This window comes from Pseudochaenichthys georgianus, chromosome 17 (assembly GCF_902827115.2).
Source record: "Pseudochaenichthys georgianus chromosome 17, fPseGeo1.2, whole genome shotgun sequence".
Lineage (NCBI taxonomy): Eukaryota > Metazoa > Chordata > Actinopteri > Perciformes > Channichthyidae > Pseudochaenichthys > Pseudochaenichthys georgianus.
Window position 1 is genome coordinate 18198939 of NC_047519.1, and position 27181 is coordinate 18226119.

Sequence of the window (27181 nt, forward strand, 5' to 3'; positions counted from 1 at the left end):
CGGGTACGAGCACAGTGGGAGGTGCACTGAGCTGCTTAACATTACATGAAACAAGCATGTGTCTCACAAACAAACGGTGAGTGAAAAAAGTACTCAGAAGAGCAAGAAGTGAGGCTAAAGGAGTTGGGGTGTCAAGCGGGGGTACAGGGGACTAACACCGGGGTCAGGCTCCTCACATCTGTCTGAACAGGGATGCACCGGGGGCGGAAGACGCTCCGTGAATATGTCTAACTGCGCCTCCAACAGCGTTGTAAGTAACAATATATTTTACATTTACAAAACTACGACTTCACAACACTGTTCATTTTCGTTTGTTTCAAGAAGCTAAACAAAGTAAATAAAATATAAAAAAGAAAAAACAATTCTTATTTTGGAGGCTATAGGCTCATTTATTTACTTTTGTGAATTAAGAATTTCTCCACGCTGCATTTTGATACAGTGAGTGAACTAAATTATTTCCAGGTTATAAAAAGCTAGCTTTCCTATTTTGAAAACTATATTTACATTAAGGACATAAGTCTAAAGGCAAAAAGTATTATCGGGTATGCAGTGCTAGTGTTTCCAGGCTTTATTGGTATATTCAATATTCTGCTATATTAAAACCTCCTAAACATCAAACTAAATCAGTTACATACTGCAAAAATAATTGTATGTAAAGGGTATCAGCATAAAGTTGTGATTTTATATTTAATTATGCTGTTCGGTTATTATTCCGATAGGCCTATGTTGCCCTCACTCACAAAAAAAGTCATTATTTGTATCATTCTTCATATGAACCATATTTAGAAAAGTCAACCTTTGCTGATATTTGACCACAGTTTATAGGTTAACCCTAATTACACTCGTTATCCTTCGTTACAATAGCAGAATCACAGGTGAATTTCATTTCTTTAAAAATAAAAAGTGTAGGCCTACAAGTGAACTGTGAGAACACACCGCACCGTCACTTATAAAAGCCAGACGTTGAACACACCTGCAGCCGGCTAACTCTTAATCATGTGCACGTGCGCGGCTCATCATAATTAGTCAGATCTCGTTCAGCTGTGAGCGTGGCCGGTGGTACGATTTGCTTATTGTAGCACACACGTAAGCATTCACACTGTAAAGTTAATATTGTGGACGAATACTGTCCTCCACTATTTAGTGTCGATATATGACAGCACATAACTAAATTGAAGGGACACGAATGCTCGAAAAAGTATAAGCGAAAATGTTGTTTTCTTAGTGCATTGGTTAATGAGCGTGGTTGTGAAGGAAATATGAAGGGGACGTTAGCCTTCTGTGTCATTGTGTCTCTCGCATCACTCTGGACGCGTTGACAGCATGTCGGAGGAAGAAAGAAGACAAGCGGAGGCTGTTTTCACTCAGCTACAACAAGGACATATGTATGTCGACACAGTAGGTGTTAACAATATCTAACCATAATATACAGTCTATGTATCTAACCAATACATTGTGAAAAGTTAAGTGGACATTTGGAGCTCGCGTTAAAAAAAAAAAAGTGAAGAGGAAATTTGGAGCTCACGTAACTGTATTCGCACTTCAAAGGGTAGCTAGCCATACGTTGCGTTAGGACTATGCTAGCAGTGTAGTTTGAATGCAGTTTTAGTTATGAAAGTTGTACACGTTGTTACATTGTAAGATGCTCCTGCAGGGTTCCTCTGGGCCTGATGATCTTTTTGAGGAGGACTCCTACTCTCCGTCCTTCTCGACCTCCTTCCCCACTGTGACCTCCCTGCAGGGGAAGACCCTGTGCACCTCCTGCGGCCTGGAGATAGTGGACAGATACCTCCTCAAGGTCAGACTGACAATTGTATGCTTGACAACACTTACAAATTGTGCCTCCTTTTAGAACAAGTGGACAGAAAAACTTGCTGTTTCCAGCCTCTCATGACTTGAGGCTATCTCAGTGCCATTTGTCTAAGTTACTTGTGTTTTTTTATATGTAGACACTTATTTCTTCAGTTTAAAAAAAAGAATCTATTTAAGACGCTATATATTATTTATTTTAGTTACTGTCTGCAATCAATATCATTTTAAAATGCCCAGAATGTTCAAAACTTGCAGTTCAATTGTTATTGGTTATTATTTTTGTTCTCTTTACATATAACCAGTACAAACCATTGTTTCATTTGGCACATATGTTGCTTTCCATTTCTAAATTACATCCCCTTGTTATGCATCATAGAAACGTAATAAATTGATTTTTGCTCTGAAATTATTATTGGTTATGAGTCCAAGCATAGAAAAAATGCATTTCCTCATGGCCTAGCCCCCATCTACATCACCGACCTCCTTCAGGAGTGCACCCCCTCCCGCACCCTCCACTCTTCGTCCGTAGGACTTCTCAACATCCCAAGCTCCCGCCTCAAAACCATGAGTGCTCGAGCTTTCAGCGGCTCCCAGACTCTGGAACTCCCTGCCACATATCTGACAGTCTGATTCCATAACGACATTCAAAACCCACCTGTTCAAACTGGCATTTTCTTTATAGACTGTACCCTGGCCTGTGTCCTTCTGTAGTCCATTTCCTGTTTGTCTTGGTTTACCCCGGCTGATACAGTATTTCACTAAATCCACTGTTTTAATTGTTCCCTATACTGCCCCTATGCCCAGTAAGGTGTCCTTGGGTGCTATGAAAGGTGCCCCCCAAATAAAATGTATTTATTATTTCAGTTAAAGTGATGCATTGTTGTTAAAATCTCTTTTTTCTTCTCTATCTCAGGTGAACAACTTTTGCTGGCATGTGCGCTGCCTCTCGTGCAGTGTGTGCAACACGTCACTGGGGCGACACGTGAGCTGCTTCATCAAAGATAAACAGGTTTTCTGCAAACTTGATTACTTCAGGTAAGTCATCACTACAGTAACACAACTGTACCTCCAGTCACTTCCTTTTATTAATAAGGAAGATTAAAGTAATACAATATGGACCGCAAAAAGAGACGGAAAAGGAAATAATCTTTGTTTATATAAGAGCACAGACGAGGAAAAGCACGAGGTCAATGTAATTATTGGAAACATGTAAGGTACAAGTTTTAATGTCAAATTCATGGGAAACGGAGCGACAAAGTCAGAGAATCACCTTTTTAAAAATGTAATATTTATATAAAGTTGTTCTAAACTCCTAATTTTTTTTTTGTTAAAGAATGTTAATAGAATAGAATTGTTTAATGTCATTATACATGTACAATGAGATAATAATAAATGCTTCTCCCTTTCAAGGGTGCCATCAAAAACATCACAACATAAGACAACAAAATACACGCAGCATACATACTTAGGAATAAGGAATAAAGTGCAGTAATTATTTCCAGGAGTATAAAAATAAAATCTGTAATGTAATAAATAATAGTATTTATAATAATAATAGTAATGCTATATATGTACAGAGTCACGTTTATGATGATTAAGAGGTATTATTTCAGGTGTTAAGAGCAATGATGGCTCTTGGGGAAAAAAAAACTGTCTTTGAGTTTGTTTGTTTGTTTGTTTGTTTGTTTGTTTTTGGATGTGATACACCTGTAGCCCCTGCCGGAGGGCAGCAGGTTGAACAGGTGAAAGCCGGGCTGTGAACTGTCCTTGACAATGTTTTGGGCTCTACTGAGGCAGCGGGAGGTGTAAATGTCCATCAGGGAGGGGAGAGGGCATCCGATGATCCTCTGAGCTGCTTTTACGACTCTCTGGAGCCTCATCCTGTCGGCCTCAGTGCAGCTGGTGTACCACACTGTGATGCAGTATGTCAATAGGCTCTCGATGGTAGAGCGGTAGAAGGTCACCAGCAGCTTAGTGGCCAAGTTGTTCTTCCCGAGCACCCTCAGTAAGTGCAGATGCTGCTGGGCCTTCTTGATGACAGCTGTGGTGTTGTCCTTCCAGGAAAGGTTGTTGGTGATGAGGACGCCGAGGAACTTGAAGGTGTGGACCCTCTCCACACACTCGCCGTTAATGTCGAGGGGAGAGAGGTCGGTAGTATTCCTCCTGAAGTCTACGATGATCTCTTTGGTTTTTGTGGGGTTCAGTGCCAGGTTGTTCACTGAACACCACGCTGAGAGCTTCAGTACCTCACTCCTGTAGGCCGACTCGTCTCCTCCTGAGATGAGCCCCACCACAGTGGTGTAGTCAGCAAACTTGACGATGATGTTCTCTGGGTGGGCTGGACTGCAGTTGTGGGTGTAGAGTGAGTACAGGAGAGGGCTCAGTACACAGCCCTGAGGAGAGCCGGTGCTGAGAGTGCGGGTGGAGGAGTGATGGGGGCCAAGTCTCACATGCTGGGCGGTTAGTGAGGAAATCGTTGAATGTCAGATGGTTAACATAATGCCACTGCGATATGAAAAAAAGACAATTATAAGAAACATTGATTTAAATGCATATGTCTGTCTTTTCGGTACAGTTTATTATAGACCTTTTTTATTTTACTTCCAAATGTTAAGAAAAACAAAATGCAATAACAGCAACAATGATCACAGACTAAAAAAAAATGCCTATTAAGGTACAAGGTTTAAATAATTGTTCCGCCTCTTTCCATGTCCCCCATCTGTCTCAGGAGGTATGGGACCCGCTGTGCTCGCTGTGGCCGGAACATCCACTCCAGTGACTGGGTGCGCCGGGCCCGGGGCAGCACCTTCCACCTGGCCTGCTTCTCCTGCATCTCCTGTAAGCGCCAGCTCTCCACCGGGGAGGAGTGTGGAGTGCTGGAGAATAGGGTCTTCTGCCGGCCACACTACGACATCATGATGGAGAATATCCAACGTACTAAGGAAAATGGTGAGTCTATATGTGATGAATTACAGCAAGAGTGTATGTTTAACCAGGGTCTTTCTGAGTGATGGCAAAAGGAGTTTTAGTTTTTGCTACTCACCTAGAGAGAGGCTTTGGCAGAGTTTGTGCATGACAGTTATAGAGACGATGCCCCTCTATAAGTTATGTTTGAGCTAATAATTAAGCATAATTTACCGAAAAACAAGTATTCCAGTACAATACGGTATTTAGTGTTCTATAAATATATTTTATGAGTCATGTAGAGGATGTTTCAGGGGTACCTGCCTCTGGTCTCTAGATTACGGTATCTGAGAGGTGCAATCGACAATTACAAAGTGTGAGCTTGAGACAAATTTACATTTTATAAAACAAATTTACATTTTATAAAACAAAATTACATTAGCAAAACACTTTTACCAAAGAAAAAAATATTTAACATTAACAAGATGCGAAACACTTTTGCAAAGCTAGAGACACATTTACAAGTGTCGAAACACTTTAACATTTGCCGAAACACTTTAACAAACTAGAGAATCAAACCGGAAAGGGAATGCCCATCATACCAGAAGTGACGTGCAAGTGATTGACACAAACTGAAGTTTGTTTTGGCGGATAGGCCGCCGGTACCTATGGACCTTTATGGTCGTTAAACATGTTTTGTCCGTTCTGTGGAAACCACCTGGGCCAAGTGACATGGTTTTGCTCATCACGATATACTTTCTCGTGCGCAAGAGATATGTTCTCGTGCACACAAGAAAGTTACAGGTTCGCCAAGTAGGAAGTGGAGCTGTGCCTTTTACACACAGCCTTCACTGTGTTTACCTTCATTAGAACGCTAAAGAGCGACTGCTGCTTCGTTATAGCCACACACACAAAACATTATTTGCACCGGCCAATCGCAACCTTGTTACGCCACTGGTGCTCAGTGCTGTCGGAGTGCAGTGGAACACTGCAGTTAACTCAGCCATCTCTCACGTTTGCTTGGTAAAATCAGCAGCTCTTCATTTGTGACCGTAAAGGCGCGATAATGTAATCGAAGAAGCGGCAGTGACGCTAGTACAAGAGTAAAATAATGCAATTTTTGTGCTATATTTGCGAGAAAAATATGTTTTACCATAGGTTCTTTATAAAACTGACACTGTTGGACTCGGTACTAGTTTGACTGCTACCAACAATAAAATGAAGTACTTTTACTGTGTACTTTTTGATTAATACTCTGTCAAACTCCCCTCCTGAGTACAATCATTCATGTATTCTGCTATATTTGTTGAGGGATACAAATATTTGTTACCATAAGTTCTACATGAAATTGATACTGTTGGACTCAGTACTACTTGGACTACTACGACAAGTACAATAAAGTATTTTTACTCTGTACTTTTTGAGTAATACTTGGTTAAACTCCTTCCCTTAGTACAATAGTTCATATGCAATACAGGAATTATCGTACTCTATTATTGTAGTTTGACCGAGTATTAAACCAAAAGTACACGGTACAAATAGTTGATTGTGCTAGTAGTACTTAGTACTGACTGAGTCCAACAGTATCAAAAAATCATTTTATCCCTCAGCAGAATACATGAATTATTGTACTAAGGACGGGAATTTGACTCAAAAAGTACACGGTAAAAGTACCTCATTGTATTTGTGCTAGTAGTCCAAGAAGTACTGAGTCCAACAGTACCAATTTTATTAAGAACTTATGGCTAAAAATCATTTTATATGTTTATCAAACATAGCAGAAGTGGTATGATTTTGTTCTCAGGAGGGGACTTTGAGAGAGTATTACCCAAAAAGTACACGATAAAAGTAGCCTACTTCCTTTTATTGTAGCAGTCAAACTAGGACTGAGTGAAACAGTGCCAGTTTTATTAAGAACTTATGCTGTGTTCACACCGGACGCGACGCGATGCGATGTTTGGGGGCGGCGCGATTACATGTCAAGTCAATGCAGAGACGCGGACAGATGCAAATTTGCTCCGATGGCGAGCATGAAGTGGTGGACCCAGCTCGAATCACGCGATTCAACTGTGCCGCGTCAAACGCGAGAGTTAAAAAAAAATCAAATTCACGTGACACAATCTCGCTGTAGCCAATCAGCGGTGAGGATCTCAGCCTGCCGTCACTGATGTTCAACCGGAAAACATCAGCCATTGCTGTTAGCAGTTAGCACACAGAGATCACAGCTCCTCATATCCATGGGTGCAGGAAGGGGGGTGCTGAGGGCGCTGCAGCACCCCCTAGCGGCGGGCAGGGAGTGCGGAGCTCCCCTGTCTGAATTATTATTTGACGGTTATTGCTGCTCCCGCTGTGCATAATCTGTGTAATATGTAGCCAATAAATTCCACATTGTTAGCTACAATTCTGTAGCTCCGGACAATTCTACCTCAATAATATAATACATTAACCGTGCTTTACGTGAACCTCATGACATTAGAGAGGACGGCAGGACTGTAATTTCCAGTGTTCAGTGAATGCAACAGAGGCAAGACACCAGACCAATCGTGTGTGTGTGTGTGTGTGTGTGTGTGTGTGTGTGTGTGTGTGTGTGTGTGTGTGTGTGTGTGTGTGTGTGTGTGTGTGTGTGTGTGTGTGTGTGTGTGTGTGTGTGTGTGTGTGTGTGTGTGTGTGTGTGTGTGTGTGTGTGTGTGTGTGTGTGTGTGTGTGTGTGTGTGTGTGTGTGTGTGTGTGTGTGTGTGTGTGTGTGTGTGTGTGTGTGTGTGTGTGTGTGTGTGTGTGTGTGTGTGTGTGTGTGTGTGTGTGTGTGTGTGTGTGTGTGTGTGTGTGTGTGTGTGTGTGTGTGTGTGTGTGTGTGTGTGTGTGTGTGTGTGTGTGTGTGTGTGTGTGTGTGTGTGTGTGTGTGTGTGTGTGTGTGTGTGTGTGTGTGTGTGTGTGTGTGTGTGGTTAGCTAGCTGGCTGGCTGCACTAACGGACATACGGCGCGGTTTGTTCCACAACAAGCTGGAGGAGAGCTCTCCTCTCAGACTGAGAGGCTCAGGTGATCGAAAGGACTCTCTGAGTGTTTAGATAGTTAACTTTAGTCTAAGTTATCTCAGTGGGTCTCAAACGGTTTGGTCACAAATTATTCAAAAGATTATTTCCGCGGCACACCTTCATATGATCACTTTAGTTATTAAAAAAAATAAGAGAATAAAGGAAAAACAGTTATGAAATACTATATGCAGTAAAACAAGAATACAGTTTGAAAGGGGAGTGATTTGTAAAATATCCATAAAGAAAAAGAACATCTGCTTACAGTTGTGTTTCATCTGGGTGTTGAGAGAGGTATCCATAGATCTCTTAATGTTGCTCTGAAAGTGCACCAGATTGATGCTTTTAACTTCAATATTTAAAAAAAATCTTCCCGGGGGAGCATCCCCCCGGACCCCCCTAGAGGAGGTGAGGTCCGCTCCACACTAAAAAAAAATAGCACTTTACCCCTGCCTATATGCCATGAGCTGATTATCGAGCCTTCATTGTAACAGTCGCGGGTGTACTGTGTGTTTGCGTGTGGGGAGTGCTTTTGTGCGTGCTCTATAGTGCCTGTAATAGTGTTCACTGGAGTCCAGCACCTCAGCACCCCCACTCAAAATACCTTCCCGCACCTCTGCTCATATCTGTTCAGAAATTGGACAAAAGTTAAACAAGTACAAACCACAGACTGTCTGTGTCATGGCGAATACAGTCGCTGGTTTATTTGTCTGTAGGCCGTTGTTATGAGTGTGGAATGAGCATATACGTTAGCTTAGCCTGGTCGACCAATCTCCATTCAGATAACAAGCATGGAGTCGGTGGACGAGCCGGCGCGTCCAGGTCCGCATAATTTTACGTAATTCATCATATATTTTCGATTATAAGGAGTAGAAATATATGATTCAGATATCCGCGGAATCGCTGGAAAAATAGCTTTCCAGCGGTATCTCCTGTGAGACTGTAACCAGGGCACAGCAGCCAATATGGCCGCTCAAAGCAGCTTGACTTTACACTGTGTGGGTTTGGTGGATTTGTGTGTCCGTCAAGGAAATCTCGGCTGGCAGCCATCATGGTCTGAAATGACCAATGGATATCGAGAAATCACAAAGGGCCTACCCACCAAGTAAAAAAAAAACATAAAGCACGTGTCTCCCATCAGTTTACGTATCCAGGGCTCTCAAGTTTTGAACAGAGTTCAGAGTGAGATTTTGGCAGCAGCGGGGCTTTGGGTGGGGACGGTGGTCTTATCTGATAAATGACACATAAATTCATACAAATAAAAACATATTTATTTCATTCTTTGTGTGTGTGTGTGTGTGTGTGTGTGTGTGTGTGTGTGTGTGTGTGTGTGTGTCCCTCTCCGCGTCGGCATTAGAGTGAGGGAGCACAAGTTGAGCTATTTTAGTGAGCCTCCCAAACCGTTCACCTTTAAAAAAAAAAAGGAACCAAGAGACTCTATTACTCAAATGCTTTGCTTTTGATTTCAATTGATTATGTGTATGTCATGTGGTGCCAAATATTTCTTACCTTACACTTGATTGAGGACATACTCCCCCAAAACTCCTCAACATTAAAGGTGGTGGGATCTTGGGGCATGGGGATATCCATCAGCTGATATTCCAGGAACTCCTCACACACCTTGTCCTGTTCCTCCGGCCCATGGAAAGGTAGTAGTTCCTGAAATCTAAAAAGAGCACCATGTGTAAAGAACTGATTAATGTATTCAATCAAAGTATTGAAATCCTGGAAAATGTTGAAACCCTTACCTGTCTATTAGTGCTGGGGGGGAAACGATTATTTCGAAAACGATTAATCGGGCGATTATTTGATCGATTAGTCGACTAATCTAACGATTATTTTTCTGTTGTTCAATTCATAAAAAACATAATGTAAAAAAAGTAATAAACAATTTTTTTTCCACGATACTGTGTCTCAGGGGATCTTAATATTTAACAAACTATTAATGTGTTATACCAGATTAACGGAAATAATCTCAGCTAACTGACGATACAAACCATGTTTACCAAAACAAAACACAAGTCTCATAAGAAGCATCTAAATGACCCATGAGCGAAAAATGCTAACCGACATTGGCACAGAACTCAAGATAAAAGTACCCTTATTACTTATCGTAGCTGCATATATAAAATATCCGATTAAAGCTGAGACTCCACAGATTATGTAGGTATATAGTATCATCACTGAGTGATCCGGACTCGCGACAGGGGAAGCAAATACAGTCATCACAACACGTACCTTTACAGAGCTTCTAGGCCTAGGGAGATCGTCTCACCACCGTAGCTGTCAATCTGATCAAAAGACGTGTTCAATGGCATTAAAATGAGAAAAAACGCGGCTGAATCGGTTAATCCATAGGTTTTTAACGTCTATGTATAAAAAAATGATTGAATTTATAATCCATAATTCCATTTTTATGTAAAAATCGGAGAGCAAATGCTAGCTGCTAATGGTAGCCACCACAGCTAGCTGCCGCTTTAAATGTTCCAACATAGCCGTTGTGCTTGTGTGATATGCCAACTCCATTTGGCAAAGACTGCAAATGACAATATATTTGCGTTTTGGACTAACTTTAAAATATTCCCATGCTTTTGAAGACCTAGGGCGAGATGTTTTTCGTTTGAGGGCTTCGTGCGCAATCCTGTGAGGAGGAGGTGGTAGCCGTTTCAGTGAGATGGGTCTGTCTGCAGACCGCAGACAGGGGCGTTTTCCTATAGGGGCGTTTCCTATAGGGGCGTTTCCTATAGGGGCGTTTCCTAACTTTTTGTATCCAGCTGCTTTTATAAATCCTCGCAGAAGAAGTCATTGTTCTAGTGATGGGAATTCCGGCTCTTCTTGCTGAGCCGGATCATTTGGCTCACCAAGAAGAGCCGGCTCTTTCGGCTCCCAAAGGGCTCTTCAGTTTACCACATATTATACCTTTTAATTAAATCAAATGTAGCCCTGTTTTGACTAATTATTTATATGTGTACACATATATCACTTAAATTATTCAAGACATCCTTTGTACTAAAGTATTCAAAAGTAAAAATTACATGTTTAATATAAATTATTTGCTGTAGCCAATTGTTTTCATTGCATTTACAGACCCGTGTAACTCTCTGATACCACCCAATTAATGCATTGACTTGCTTGTAGAACCACGCTACACAAAACAGATAGCAACACCTATAAACACTATTTTAAAAAAAAAAAAAAAAAAAAAAAAGGGGCTACTGTATCAACCTATATAAAGTATATAAATATAGTTTTTCTCCCTGCAGGAGAGGGGAGCGTGCTTTGAGATCAACTGCTAGGCTGCAGCGGGGAGAAGAGGGGGACAAAAAGTAGGAAGAGAAGTAATGGGTCAGAAACCCTCCTTTTTACGCAGCGGTCCAGACATAGACATCATAGCTACGGCGACATAGTTGCCAGTTACTTTTTGCATTAGGGCAGGGATATCTTTCAAGGTTTGACATAATGAATTGTGCTACTTTTAAAGCAAGCAACGATGTTTTCAAATCTGTAATCAAAAAGCTCCTCAAAAACACTATAGAAGCAGTTCCTGCCGTTGTTACGTTAGTTCAAACAGTAACAACGGACTACTTTTCTAAGCGGATGCATGTCAATTTAAATCAACACAAAAAACTATTTTTTAAATCAATAAAATCTTTTTCTAAATCCATAAAAGCATTTCAATTATTATTGGGAGTCATGTCGTTACTTTGTTGAGAATGTGGCCATGTGTAATAAGCGGGATAATGTCCACATTGCATAATGTGCCTTCATGCCGATCTAGATCCCTCCGCAAAAACAAAACAAAAAACGTCTCGTTCGCGGGCGAGAGCCGGCTCCCGTCGTTCACTATAGGAAACGCCCTATAGGAAACGCCCCTATAGGAAACGCCCCTATAGGAAACGCCTCCTTGCTGCGGTCTGCAGACAGCCTCTATTGGTTTCAGTCTCCATTGTATTGTGTTTGAAGTGCGATTTCGAACTGCTTGTTGCTTTGTTTACACACCCACGTGTGTGTAGCGACGCGTCGACGCGGAAATATGTCGTCGACGATATTTTGAAGTCGACGCTACAGCACTACTGTCTATAAAGTATAGGGCAGAATATCTAAATCCTACCCGGATACAGCCATGTTATTTTCTAATTGGTTGTTCGATAGCTTACATTCTTTTGATTGGTTGATGCGTGGCTACAGTGATTCTGTACTAGTTTGTTTACAAAATTGCGGCGCAACTTGGTGGGCGGTACCCTGGAAAGAAATCTCTGCGTGAGAAATACAAGGTGTGGCGTGTGAATGGAGTGGAATGCGTGTGTCTCACGCCAAATGCGTGAGACTTGAGAGCCCTGCCGTATCTGAGGAGAGAGACCGAGAAAATGGCTAAAAAAAAACTTTGCAGTTGCCGACTTCGCTAGAGATTTTTTCGCTAGCAGCAGTGAAGATAGAGCCTCAGAACCTGAAGTCTTCCACTCTTCTGAAGAAGAAGAATACAAAGACAACAACAAGGATCCATTTGGACATGGGTAAGTGTAAATATTACAGTAATAGTGTACTGGCAATGTGTGGGGAATACCGCGAAAATGAACAATAGGTTTATTGATATATATTTTTTTCTATAGTCATGAACTTTTTATTGGGACACAATAGACTCTCCATTAGCAAACATTTACTCTGTGTTAACGTTATTTTGGTGTGTAAAAGTGAGATTACATGTGTAGATGATTAAATTAATCATGTATTCGTCCCACAACGGAGACATTTACAGTGACATGTTTTTGCCATCGATTATTTTATCATACTGTTCTGTACAGATGAGACTGTCAAATATGTATTTATATGTGTGCCTGTTATTATTTTACCGTCCTGCACAGATGAGACTTTGTAATCAGATGTAGCCTATGTGTGTCTGTGATGTTATACTGAGGCGATGGCTGCAGAAAGGAGCAATTTCCATAGACCCCATGTTAAAATTCCCAATTTTACTGCAGAAAAAAAACATGTTTTTACCCCTGGCTCCATACATTTTATTATTGATATAGTTAGATTCCACCTTCATGATTATGAATCTGTGCATAAATTAGGACGTGGTCACAATGAGTGACTGCTGTTGCTAGCTTCTTGTCTCTCTGCTAGCTGCTCCGTGAAGCTAGCTACAGGGACTCTGCCTGCTCAGTTCATCCAGGGAACACAACTTGAAGCCGGCCGTGGCTGTTTGTTCTTCATGCTTATATATCGGACTATTGTGACTCGCTCTGCGGTTAAAACAGACGGTGCATGCGGTTTTGCGGTAAGTGAAATTCGAGTGCTTTATTTATGTGTTAATGATTTTAATCAGCTACGTAATTAATGGTAAGGCTTGGGTTAGCATGTAAGCTAGTGGTAGCTACATTGGTGCTAACGATGCTAATCGTAGCCTCCAAGTTAAAATCATAGACTGTGTATATATAAAGGTTAAAACGAAATAGACAAGTGTTAAGCGTTAAGTGGGATAATACTGTTGAACAAACGGCTTCTGTTTGAGGTTGATAAAATAAGGTGACTTCCTTGTAACTTAGAGATATTTTATTATGTAGGTAGGAACTGTATGCATCGTTAAGGTTAATTTAAATTGGCTATGCTCAAGTATGTAGACAATTTAACGTCGAAGTAGTGTATGTGAAATCAACCTCACAATAAGATGTGTATATTACAATTATTAATGTCATTTTTCAAGATGATTACTTGGATATTACAATATGGTTGGTTGAGCTGGAGTTCATTATTGAGCTTACACGTTAAAGTCAGTCATCTGAAGAACGAACCCAAACCTTGTTGTTTTTATTAATTGCATTACCAAATTGGTATTAAATAAACAGTAAGCATTGGTAACACAACTTCCAAAGTTACAGTAAAATAAAAAGTACCCTGACTCGGACAATACACAATCCAACATGTTCAACAGAAGAGAATCAGTTATATTGTTTGTACACATGGTACAGTGTGATGCAGACAGGCTGGACCAGAGAGTGAGAGACAGAACTGGACTCCTCACAGCAGTGAACTTCAGCACAGGTACAAAGACTCTTTTTTTTTTTTTCATACTGTACAAAGAATCAAGAAAGATATTAGTTTGAATTAAGTATTGACTTGAATACACTGATATACATTCCATTAAACAATACTAAATACTAGATCACCTACACATCAGTTAAGTTGAGGGTTTTTTCCATGCAAAAAGTTACATTTAGATGTTAACAAGCAATATAACTGTCAGCTTTCTAATTTAATGTATTGAAGGCAAATATATTTAACACATAGTGAGAACTGCTACTATTTATCTCTCAATATTGTCTGAAAAAACGTGGTAAAAGTTATTCTTTCAGTGAGACAACAGAGCAAGCTTCTACAGTTGCACTACGTTTTGATAACAGTTGCATATTATTTTGATAATAACATATATTTCAATGTTGATGATCTTCACACTGCTCATTCATAATCTGATTGTCTTTGTAGCTCACTGTTGAAATAAAAAAAAACATTACAATTACAAAATAATTATATCTACAGTCCCTAAACACACCACTTTCATAAATAACACACTTGTTCTGCAATAATATGTTTTGTTTCCTGTCATTTTTGTTAGGAAAGGACATGCCTGAAAGACACAACATTTTCTCCTTCTCTGAGGGTCAAGAAGAACATCCAAGAGGAACATTAAAAGCTGATTGTAATGGCATCCAAGGGTTTCCTCTTGCCACTATAGAGCGGGATTGACGACACGCAATCCAAAACAATAAGCAGCCGAAGGTTTTCAGTAAAAAAAAAAAAGTATTGACTTAAATAGTCTCAAAATAACAAATCTTTAAACAGTATTTCGGCGATATGCTTTCCTATATAAACTATACTATACTTTGTTTGCAGTCCAATTTGCAACACCAATCTCTGTCTGCAATTTTCGGTCGAAAAACTGTTCCGCTCCCCGTCTCATCAGGTCTCCGAGCACGCCGGCTGTCCTCAATTACCTCACTAAAATACACACCGGAAGGTACAAGGAAACGGATCATATTTGCGATATAAAATTAACAATCATTTCATCAAAACATATTCACCATGGCAATATAAATCATTTTCCATCATTAAATCATTTATCAAATTATGAATCAAAATAATAACTTTGTGGCTCTAACACTGATGTTATGAGATTTTAAGACCAAAACGTAATCAAATGTTTTAAATAAAAAGCACATATGGACAGAAGGTGTAAACCTATTAAATGTATAAAGACATTTAGTCAAATAAAGTGACAGACTAGGCCTGTGCAGTTGGTATCAGCTATGCCCAGCATGAGCTCCTCCATCAGGCCTGATCCTCCTCACAGAGGAAAGAACCTCAGTCCTCTCCAAACCAACAGACGGGACGTCCATCACACGGAGGTTTCTCCCTGAAGTCTCTGCAGCTCTCTGGACACCAGGCTGTCTCAATCCGTCCACACTAGGGATGTGCATCTCCATCACTGAGTGCGATGCGATGCGCATCTCGATACGTTGCCACGATACGATACATTAACGATACATTTGAAACACCAGGCGATGCGATACGATACGATTCACCCCTGTTGCGATACAGTTCGATACGATTTGATTCAACATTATGCGATTCTGTGCGATTCAACACGATGCAAACATAATGATACTTCAATATGGTACGACAGAGGATTTTTGTTTTATTCCATAAATGCAGCAATTCATAAATTAACAAAAAAGTGCTTTACATTTTCGGTACTGCACATCCCATCATGCCATTTATTTTTTTACCTTTAAAAGCTCTCCAGAGTAGGCTACAGTACAATTGTATAACACCTCACAGTTCAACAATGTAAGGATGCATTGCTCATGATTAACAATGTGCAAATAACAGCTACCATAGTGCAATGCCCATACAGCTGCCAGCCTGATGTGCTTAACACTCATTCATAGGCTAACTCACCAGTGAGCAGAAAGCAGTGGGTTCTGTAGGAACAATAAAGAATACAAATAACCTTTCACAAACAGGTATTTCATAACTGCTTACAGTAAGGAAGACATTTCAATTATTATTGGCCGTCACAGGCTGCTGTAAACTAAACACCACTCTCTCTGACAGAACACCTCACTGAGTGATTTCACTCATGTCTAACTTCCAGGTTTCTCTTTTCAGCCGCAGACCCCATGTCGCCTCTTTATGTGCGTCGCTAAGTTCCTCGTACTACTTGTGTACTTTAAAGCGGCTCGGCATCGTTAACAATTTGAGAGCGATTTTTCAAGTTGACCGTCTGTAGTATATAGTGCCGCGCACATATACCATCAGGACGTTACTGATGAGGTGCGGCTGCGGAGTGATACTGTGTGTATGCAAGCCCGCATCTAGGACGGATCTATGTATCATGGCTGTTACCTGTTAAGTAATAAAGATACCTCATACAAAGGTCTACGGATACCTTATTACTCTCCATGACCTGCGGTCAACTATTTAGCATAAAGGACTATTACAGTCTTTCTTGAACAATCCGAAGTGTTGCCAAACGTTTGATTTGTAGGTATTTTTCGGTGCGCTGTGTTTCTCTTTCTCCTCAACTTCCGTGTGTGTTGATAACTGAGACTCTCGGCCTCCGTAGTGGCGAAGCAAATATCAAAGATCGTCTCTGCTGAGCGTTGACAAGATGAGGGGATTTTGAATCGTTTTTTTACCGATGCAATCGATGCATCGCGAGTTCAATCCGGTTCAACCCAAACTGTAGCCGATGTGCACTCTTTCAACCGGTGCACTCGCATCTTGAACGTGTATGCCGGTGCACCGATGCGAATCAGTGAATCTTAACATCTCTAGTCCACACTGAATATGAGAGGGGGAAAATAATAAATGCTTTAGACAATAAGAAACATAAAGTTGACTGTTGAGTTGCTCAGTTTTTTTAGATTGTCAATACTATTACTGTATAACTAATATCTCAGGTCAAGAGGCACATTCAAATAAAGATTAGTCTTTAAATACATTTTGTCTTTTGAATTGTTTGTCTAAAGTCAAGGATCTAGAACTGGTACTTAGTTTTAATGATACAGTCTGGTTATTATGCTGTTTGGAGGAGGCCTCACAGGTAAGAGCACTAACTAGCTACCATCACATGTACCTTAGCTTGACTTAAATGTATTAAACGTATAGTTAAGTGATATCAAAAAATATATATATATATATATAACTAATGTCATGCAAACATATTAATATTTGCTTGATTCCAGTGTTGAATTTAGCACAATTGCATACAAACTTTAAGGGATTTTAAGATTCTGAAGTATTATGCTAAAAACTCAATAACTTGGATTATTATTTATAGTTTTGCTGAATAGTTTCATGTCCGCTTACCTTAGAAATGTAAAATGCCACGGCAGTGTGCAGATGGGAGCATGTTAGCTTGGCTTAGTAGCTTCAGCTAGCTCAGGAACTTCCAGCTCGGTGGCAGGAGGTACCGCCTCTTTGCCCTTATTTGGAGCAGGCGGGAGTTGAACTCTGACGTCACTGTCGAGCCGTTAGTGGCCGACTCTGCCTACTAAGGGCTTCTCGGCAACTCTGCAGAATCCTATGGGTGATGTCACGGACCCTACGTCCATTTATATATTGTGTGTGTGTGTGTGGGGGAGAGAGACTCCTTCTCCAACTTCCCAAACTTTATTTTTATGTGTGCATTGTCATTTGTGCTTGAGCAACATTTTACTTGAATTTTATTTCAATGAAATTAGTTGTAATTATTGACCCACATTTTAATTTGTTTTACAGAGATGTTTCACAGCTGTCTGGCCTTAGTGGCCCTCAGGCGGCATTTATCCAGCAGCCACAACATCCATCTGTGCCGGCCCCCAGGTCAAGATCTACTGTGGCTCAAGGGCCTTCACCAGAGCCATCACCACCAAGGACCAGCAGACCAGCATCACTACAGCTGCCTCCATCTCCATCTGCGGCTGCCACCAGGTCAAGATACACCTCAGCACAAAGGCTCCACCACAGCCATCACCTTCAACCCAGCCAGCAAGGAGGTCTCGTATAGCACTTGTACACCCCACCTACACAGCAGCCCATGCACCATCACCCCAACTACACAGCAGCCAGACCCACTGTCTTGGAAGACAGAAAAAGACCGTGACACTGTCTTGACATGATGTATAATGAATAGTTGGTTGAAAGTTCTGATGTTCAATATTGTAAATAGTTAGATTTTCCAGTTTCTTATATTTATGTAATTAGTTGGTTGAAAAAAACCTATTTATAATAAATTGTTGGTTGAAAAAAAAAAGTGCTCAATTTGTATTTGTACACATCACATGAACCTTGGTATGTAATATGAAGTCATTATTCAGTCCTAATGTATCTCAGTCCCTGCTGTGGTGAAAGTAGAGTGATAAACACCTATTTTACTCAAAATTCGAATTACATTTTTTCATTTTAGACATGAATAACACATTTATATGCAGTGTAATTCAAATATTTCACTGCTTTTGTGATCCTAGGACTTTGGTAACCAAATCTAAAACACCAAAACAATTCGATCACATGAGTAAATTTGTGTTTTCATATGAGTTTTGAAGATTTTCAGAATCACATTTTAAGCTACTTATCTCATCAAACAGTGCTCTAAGGTGAGTGATATGCATATATAGCAAGACCAGAGATTTCCCTGAACATTTCGATATGTAACACATGGGGTGCCATGTTAGAAGAAATGCATTTAAAAGGTGATTTAAGAAAACATCTAAAAATCGAGAAAATACCCTTAGACTCCAGAGGGTTAAAAGGTTTTTCGCCTGCCGTCTTGTCTACAGACTTGTCAAGCATTAATTCATGGTTTTTACTAACCGGTATATACTGATGTATGTTGTTACTTTGGCATAATTTAGAAAATATGTTCATTTTGTTTGTTGTCAAGACGGCAGGGGAAAAAACTTTTTAAAATGTTTGTTTTCTGAATGGAGATTGGGTCGACCAGGCTAAGCTAACGTTGTATATGCTCACTCCACACTCATAACAACGGCCTACAGATATAGATAAACCAGTGACTGTATTCGCCATGACACAGACAGTCTGTGGTTTGTACTTGTTTAACTTTTGTCCAGTTTCTGAACAGATATGAGGAGCTTTGATCTCTGTGTGCTAACTGCTAACAGCTAATGGCTGATGTTTTCTGGTTGAACGTCAGTAACGGCAGGCTGAGATCCTCACCGCTGATTGGCTACCGCGAGAACACGTCATGTGAATTTGACGCTCGAGTTGAAAAAATTGAACTCTCGCGTTTGACGCGGCACAGTTCAATCGCCTCAATCGCGTGATTCGCACCGCGTCCACCGCTTCATGCTCGCCGTCGGAGCTAATTCGCGTCTGTCCGCGTCTCTGCATTGACTACATGTAATCGCGCCGCCCCAAACATCGCATCGCGTCCGGTGTAAACGTAGCATTAGAGCGAAGCGAATATTCGCATCGTGTCCGGTGTGAACGCAGCATTATGGTACAAATGATTTGTTCCGGTTTGATTCTCTAGTTTGTTAAAGTGTTTCGACACTTGTAAATGTGTCTCTAGCTTTGCAAAAATGTTTCGCATCTTGTTAATTTGTTTTTTTTAATGTTAAATAGTTTTTTCTTTGGTAAAAGTGTTTTGCTAATGTAATTTTGTTTTAGAAAATGTAAATTTGTCTCAAGCTTTGTTAGTGTTTCACACTTTGTAATTGTTGATTGCACCTCTCAGCCACCGTACTAGAAGTCATTTATTGATCCCAATTTGGGAAATGTTTGTTGCAGCAGCATCAAAAACAAGGCAATGTACATAAGAGAATTTTAAGACTAGACTAGAAATAAACAATCCAAAATATTTCTGAACTAGAAATACAATGGCATTAAAAAGTAAAAACAAATACATGTCCAAATAAAAATGTCCAGTATAAAATAAAAACAACTACTTCTGCTTTATTACAACGGAGGGGCAGCAAGTGTTTCCAGCAACTAGCCCACCATAGATAGTTTCATATTAATCCGAATAATTCAGACTTTATCAACCCACTGTATTATGCTTACTTGCAGTTGGAAATGTCGATTTTGATTCCAAATCATCAAGATTACATTGTTACCGATCAGACACTTTTCCCCAAATCAACTTGCATACACTCAATAGTGGACTGTCCCCACAAGAGCAATTCCAGGGAAGTGCTGCAGCAGAATCCACATTTGAAACCAACCTATATTTCAGAATGTCAAAGCATCTGTTTGACATGCTTTGTGTCTTGTTTTTAAAGAGCAACCCCAAGTGGAGGAAGAGCTGTCGGAGAAAGACGAGGCCAACTCCATGCCCCGGCCGGCTAAGAGGGCCAGGACCAGCTTCACTGTGGACCAGCTACAGGTACCAGTCTGCTTACTGCTGCGGGATTACTGGGCCATGTTTCTTTCTTACTCTGGTCGATTTGATTAACTTCCACTAAAGTGTGAGACCACCTGCATGCTTTCATTAGCAAATGCTCTGCAATACTTTTTCTTATAGAGGTTTCAGAAATAATAAATGGTTTAATAAGTGACATGAGTAACCATGTCTATTCTCTGAAAAACAGTTAGCCAAACCCGGATGTGTTTTGCCCTCTATTGTACATTGTATTGGAACACATGTATTTGTATATTTTTATTCTGTTATCCTTTTATATCCTCCTCATCTCTACATGTGTAGGTAATGCAAACTGAGTTTGCTAAAGATAACAACCCAGATGCCCAGACCCTCCAGATACTGGCAGAAAGAACTGGTCTCAAGCGCAGGGTCATTCAGGTAAAGCAACGGTTACTGCCCTAAAGATAGGGCTTTGCTGAACGCTAATATTGGTGAATGCTTATATTTCTTTCAACAACTTGATGGAGAAATTCACTCCAACAATTGTGATACATTATCACAATAAAGAAAGAATGATATCTTACGGTACGTCCACACAGCAGCTTTAGACGAATCTTCCAACGCTTCTCTCCCCATTGACTTTGAATGGGGATGACGTCACTTTGCCTTGCTTTTCGCCGAACTGCATTGTGGGGAAGCGAAGTGAAGATTTCCAGGATTCAAAAGTTGAGCAATGTTCAACTTTTGAAGCTGAGCTGGAAGCGCCAGCCAATCAAACACATTTATGCAAATCTGACAGTAGAAGCGCTAGCCAATCAAACCGCGTGTAAGCAGGGAGAACCAGACCGCAGTTCATTTCCTCATATTCCAAACGAGAAATTACGGTAGCAAATCACCCGGTTCTTTACGATCAGACTATTTACCGGGATACAAACCGGAGGAACCAGGCATGGAGGGAGGTGGCAGAGACAGTGGGTGAAACTGGTAGGTTTTCCCCCGTTTGTGGAGTGTGTATATATATATATATATATATATATATTAGGGCCGGGACTTTAACGCGTTAATTAAGATTAATTAATTACACAAAAATTAACGCGTTTTAATCGCACTTTAATCGCACTTATTTTTGCTCAGCGGAACGTTTCTCACTGGATGAGTTTCAGGCGTACCGATTATACTGGAGCACCAACTAACGTTCATGACTTCAGCATGGGACTTCAAACGACAACAAACCACGGTGAACAATAGTCAAACATGAACGAACAAGCTGTGGATGGGAAATGTTTTAAAAAACGGACGGATGGAAGCGTCGACAAGAGCACGGTTGTGTGCAAATTATGCAAAAAAGAATTTGCATATCACCGCAGCACATCAAGCCTAAAGTATCACCTAAATGCAAAGCATGTAGCAGCTAGCGTGGCCGTTAGCCCGACTCCGAGTGCAAGGAACCACACCCTGACCCAACCCACACTCAACCAGTTGACTGGTTTCAGGGCCAGGATAAGTAAGTCCACGTCTGAGAAAATAACCAACTCCCTGGCTCACTGGATGGGCTCGACATTAAGGACTGCCCGATGGCCCGGGGCCATCTAGTATTTAGCTCGGGCAATGGAGCCTCACCTGCTGGTTGCCCGATCGGGCAATCTATTATGCCAGTATCATGCAGCTCGCGGATCCAGTAATGAGTGACCCGACAGTAAAACTAAACATATCTATAACTAGTTTAGGTAGTTTGAGAGGTAATTAAAATAGCTACGTGTGATATTCTAACCTGAAGTGTGTTTTGTTCCGCTCACCGCTGCATGTGCTTATGCAGAGCTGCGTGTCGAGTCTCGACTCGTCAGCAGCAGCTGATCTCTCTCTCCCGTCAGATTAGACTTCACTCACGTTTATGTCCATATCGATCAGATCCAGCTAGTTCTAGCTAATGATATGACTACCTGCTTATTAAAAGACAACTACATAACACAATAAGTGTCGCTATGCAACTGGATGAGGCCACAAAGTATAGCGCAGCATTATGCATTTGTTTACATGCCCACCGGAGCCCCGAGGCATTACCAACAGATCAACGCACAATCAACCCATCCAGGACATCTCTTTCTCCACATTAAGTGTTAGACATTAGAGTTGACTATTCTTGTCTGTCACATACTCTTCTTGTCTGTCACAGTGGCGCAACTGAAGCGGTATTGCTCTAAAGGGAAATTATTTTGACCGAAGATATTTAGATTTGCCGGCTAACGGGAACACTGACGTGTGCTTCGCGGATGCGCTCGGCTCCTCTCGACTGCTGCTCGGGTCTGCTCGGTCAGCTTCCGGATGAGGAGGCATTCGTTCGACCAACTTACAGTAGTTAACATTACAAACATTTTTAACAGGGGCCATAATAGTGTAAATAATGTTTGTTTTGGCAGTTATAACTGAATGTAATGTTTTCTACTTTTTTCCATCTGGGAAGGCATTTGCCTTCATCAGATGGAAAGTGTTTTGACTAACAACTTAAGTATTTCTTATAGCTATGCAAGCGAGCAAACACAAACAAGAACGAAAGAACGAACAAACAAACAAGTGAAATGAAGAATAAAATTGAAATTGTACAATATAATATTGTGGTGGTTCATCTTATAATTCAGTCTAGAGAATGCACCAGACAGCATCTAAGACCTGCAAAAATCTAAATTTTCTAGGGGGACGGAGGCCCCCCAAACCCTTCGTGCCATTTCGTCCGCGTGCATTTTTCAGGGCAATCTCTATTGGGCTCAGGGCCATCTGTAAATTAGCTTGGGCCATCTCCCAAAATCCTTAATGTCATGCACTTGGACTGTAGACCACTTGGAGTAAAATCCATGTGAAAATTGCTTCTCACTGTTCTCAGGTCAAATATGTATATTTGATTAAAAATGCGATTAATTTCGATTAATTAATTACAAAGCCTCTAATTAATTAGATTAATTTTTTTAATCGAGTCCCGGCTCTAATATATATATATATTGCTCGCATAAAATCCCGGGGTTTTTTGCTTTGTATGTCGGGGGCGGGAGATTAATGTGATTGGTTGTTGGTCGCATTGCTCGCAAAAAATCCCCAAGCTGTCAGACACGCCCAGCTCCAAGATTTTCAAGATTTTTGAAAAGCTGCTGTGTGGACGTACCGTTAGTGTTGGGACTCAAAGTTATCGATGGAGTCACTTTTCACCTCATGTCTCCTCATTCAGGTTTGGTTTCAGAACTGTCGAGCTCGTCAAAAGAAATACATCAGCCCACATTCCTCCTCCTCAACCTTTATGGCATCCTTTGCTCCTGGTCAGCTGACGCCACCTATGATGGACGATCTGCAATACACAACCTATATTTCCCAGGATGCACCCCTCCTCACTACACTGACCTATATGGATGGTAAGAAACATGTACACACATCACTATTACTGACGGAGATTATAAATACAGTTAGTGCGCAGCTAGCTCAGTGCTAAGAATATAAATCAATAGAAAAGCTGTGTATACTATGGCTGCTAGACCCTAACCCAGGAATCACATTCTTATAATAGTCTTAGCATTTAGAAAAGTTTGAATTTGAGATTTATTTTAGAACATCTGTTATTTGTATTTACATTATTTGTTTCAGATATAATGTATAGCAGAGGTGCCCAGTACGTCGACCGCGGGGGCAATGCTGGTAGATCGCGAGTCATTCATAAGAAAAAAATCCAGTTCCGTTAAAATAGACAAAACAGGTTTTGATCCCTCCTCCCTTGGCCTCCCTGCCACTTAATTCAGGAGTTTACTTGATTGACAGAAAAAGCGACCTATCGCTTTCCAGTCTGTTAACCCAGAATGCAAAGCGATACAAAATCAGTCAAGTGCCGGGAAAACTCAAATTAAGTTAAAGAGACTAACAACAAAATGAGTGCGGGACCGAGCAAGAAGCTAAAGACATACCACTTCCACCCAGAATGGGAGGAAGAATATTTGTTTGTGATGTCACATTCAAAGGTTATTTGCCTTATTTTTAAAGCAAGCGTTGCTCTGCCAAAGAAAGGTAACGTGGAGAGGCATTATCGGAGTGTTCACAAGGCATATGGCAGCGACTTCCCTCCGAGTAGCGAGTTGAGAAAGGTCATGTATTATTGCTACACAAATATTGTCTCGCAGTCTTAGTGTCGCTAACTCGTTTCTAACATGCAAAAAGACAAACAAATGCGTCTATGGTCGGTGTATTTTCGACCTTTCCAATCCAGACGAGATCTCTCTCTCTCGTCTGTGTGTGAGGGGGAGGGGCAGTTTACACAGACGCGGCGGGGCAGTTTACACAGACGCGGCTGCTGCAAGCAGCAACACACGGCGAGGATGGCGGACAGAAGCGCTCCAAGGTGTGGTTAAATGTTACCCGTCTTGAGGTGGACAATGCTCCTTGCCAAGAGTGTTTAGCATGTAAGGGCGGTAACACGATGCAATGTATCTAAACATTTAGCAAAAGTGCAACACATTCAGACAGAGGAATGCACCAGGTTCCACTGTCTTTCTAGTAGCTCTGTAGCCCCATCCACGAGTAACGTTTCCACGTCAGGTGTTATGTATGCTAGCAGCAACACACAGTTAACTCAATTATACAAACATGGGTTAATGATTAGAGGTAACTGAGTTATTTATTTTGTCAAAGTTTCAGCTATTCTGTTTACATTTCTGTCATCAGATTATTTAATATGATTTGTTAAAACACTGTTGTTTCTTTTGATGTGAAATATTATTTATTTTATTTAAATAAAAAGCAATGTTAATTTTGTAAACAATTTGTTAATTTAATAATATATGTATTTTTGAATCAAGTATTACTCTTTATTGTCTTCATTGTTAGTTTCCACATGCCTAAAACAACCTCAAGCTAAATCTAAAAGTTGATGGCTAAATAAGAGCGTTTGAGAAATTGTGCAAGGCATACAGTAATAGTCTGAATAGTCGATTAGTCGATTAGTCGTTTCATTAATCGGTAGATTAATAATCGATTATCAAATTAGTCGTTTGTTGCAGCCCTATTATCCCATGTATAAATAAAACGTGTTATTCAGCAACCCTTGCAATTTGGGATTTTATTTTTGGTTGGTAGACCTCGGTGAGCTGGTCATTTCAAAAGTAGCTCACCAGCCCAAAAAGTGTGGGCACCCCTGATGTATAGCCTCTTGATTAATAAATAATTGTCATTCTTTTTACCTTCCCTAGTTCAAAATCCAGACCCACTTCTGCTTCAGCCTCTCATGTCTCATTCGCTGACACATCTGCCCGTCAGCCATGCCTGAGCTACAGCCCGCCTCTCAGAAAATGGAGAAAAAACGATTGGCTGATTGGAAGATAAAGAGCAAATTGTTACTCTTTCATAAAAAAGTCCTGAGGATTGAATTACTTTGTTTTATAAACTGTCCAAAGAATCAGTTATTAAGTCAAACTATTTAAGTTTCACCGCCTTATATGTGAGCAAAAAATAACCTGTTATGTCAACACATTTATTTAATGGAATCACAGAAACAGGAGAGTTTTGACCAAATATGGTAATAAGTGAGATGAAACCTTTGTTAATATGTATATGCTGTGTTTTTCTTTGTAATTTATTTGAAAAGAATTGTGAGATAAGGCACTTTGTTGTAAGAAGATATAAAGTGAAGTAAGCATATAGTTTTCAGTTAGATGTTTATTTAAGGATGTGTTTGATGATAATAAGATTGTTAGTTGGGCAAGTACAAGAGAGAAGCGGGTTGTTTTCCTTGTAAAGACTTGTAAAAGCTCTCTGCTCTCCACTTGGAAGGGTCAAAGGCTGTTATTCTCAAAACATCCACATGTCCTATTTTTGATAAACAACATTTCTTAAGATGCTTTTCAGTAGAACATGCGGTAAGCACAGATAAAAAAACAAAGCAATGTGTAAATATTTCCTTATATTGGTAATGTTAGACAGAAGCCATGTATGAACTGCACACTGGGAATAGATGCTTTCACATTTGATGTTTAAGATAATCTAAATTAAAGTTCATGGCTGCAACAAAAGGCTTTGTTCATATTTGGTGTATTCACTGTAACTGATTGTCATTTCAAAGATAGTGTGATACAAATCTACCCATGTGGGCTGTAAAACTGAGCATTGTTTGAGTACATCTGTCTGTGCGTCTGATACAACACTACTTTTCAGAACAATCTATTGTAGTTATGCTCGTCTTTTTTATTCGACAGTCATAGTCACCTAGTTACTTTGCAGATCAGTCCTAAACTAGAGAATGCAATTCCTGAAGAAATTGCTAGTAGGAATGCTTTATGCTGAAATATAATGTGTAAGACGAAAGTTAAGAAGCGGGAATATTTGGATGATGGAATGGTTTCCATATGAATGAATATTATGTTAAAAAGTAGCATGAAACTCCAAATGTATAAAGACGTAAGGCTTTGAATGTAGGGTTATTCATAGGAAAAGTAGAAAATGCGGCAAAAAACACTGGCAGCGTCATGCAAATAAAAGCTCCATGGTGAAATAGTAACATTTGTCACATTTTATTTTCAAAAACCAAAACATGGGAAGAAAAAACTATATAAAACTTTTCAAATCAATTGGAAACAAATTATATTCAGGAAACCACAAGTGAAAGGACTTTTTATTTTTGTTATCAAATGTGGGGTGAAACATTTTTTATATATTTAAACATTTGCGCTGTTTAAGTTTTTAGCATTATTTTTTATTTGAATACAATCTGACAAAGGGCAAGTGAAAAAAAATGAATACAACTTTAAAAAAACTATACATATATATGTAAAACTTTTCAAATCAATTACTAACAAATATATTCAGTAAAGCCACAAGTGAAAAGGTGAAAAAAATATATATATACATAAACTATTCATATAGCCTACATTTTTTAATATATATATTTTTAAATCCGTCAAGTGAATGAGTTAAAACGAACAATATATAGAAATGTTTAATATCAATTACTAAAGAAAATAACAATCTGAAGAACAAAACATCTAAAATACAGAAACTACAGTATTCATATAAATTAAATAATAAATCAAACAAGTTTGTTAATTGACC

The 27181-nt window shown here is 40.1% G+C and overlaps 1 protein-coding gene across 3 annotated transcripts; it reads left to right on the forward strand.

Moving 5' to 3' along the window:
• Positions 1-173: 173 nt before the first annotated feature.
• LOC117462503 (LIM/homeobox protein Lhx8-like) lies at positions 174-26357 on the forward strand. 3 transcript variants are annotated; one of them, XM_034104749.2, is made up of 9 exons: positions 998-1086; positions 1323-1398; positions 1655-1798; positions 2726-2847; positions 4541-4761; positions 20028-20131; positions 20450-20545; positions 23325-23505; positions 25327-26356. In XM_034104749.2, the coding sequence occupies exons 2-9, from the start codon at positions 1324-1326 to the stop codon at positions 25401-25403; spliced, it is 1020 nt and encodes a 339-aa protein (XP_033960640.1). In that variant the 5' UTR covers positions 998-1086; position 1323; the 3' UTR covers positions 25404-26356. The 3 variants fall into 3 exon arrangements, with proteins under 3 accessions (XP_033960641.1, XP_033960640.1, XP_033960639.1); XM_034104750.2 differs by lacking the exons at positions 998-1086; positions 1323-1398 and adding an exon at positions 174-250 and having other exon boundaries at positions 25327-26357; XM_034104748.2 differs by having other exon boundaries at positions 999-1398.
• The last annotated feature ends 824 nt before the right edge of the window (positions 26358-27181 follow it).

Coding starts and splice junctions, on each gene's coding strand:
- LOC117462503 (XM_034104749.2), top strand. CDS start 1,324: ATGTCGGAGGAAGAAAGAAGACAAGCGGAGGCTGTTTTCACTCAGCTA. Junction 20,132..20,449: donor TCACTGTGGACCAGCTACAG/GTACCAGTCTGC, acceptor CTACATGTGTAG/GTAATGCAAACTGAGTTTGC. Junction 23,506..25,326: donor TACACTGACCTATATGGATG/GTAAGAAACATG, acceptor TACCTTCCCTAG/TTCAAAATCCAGACCCACTT.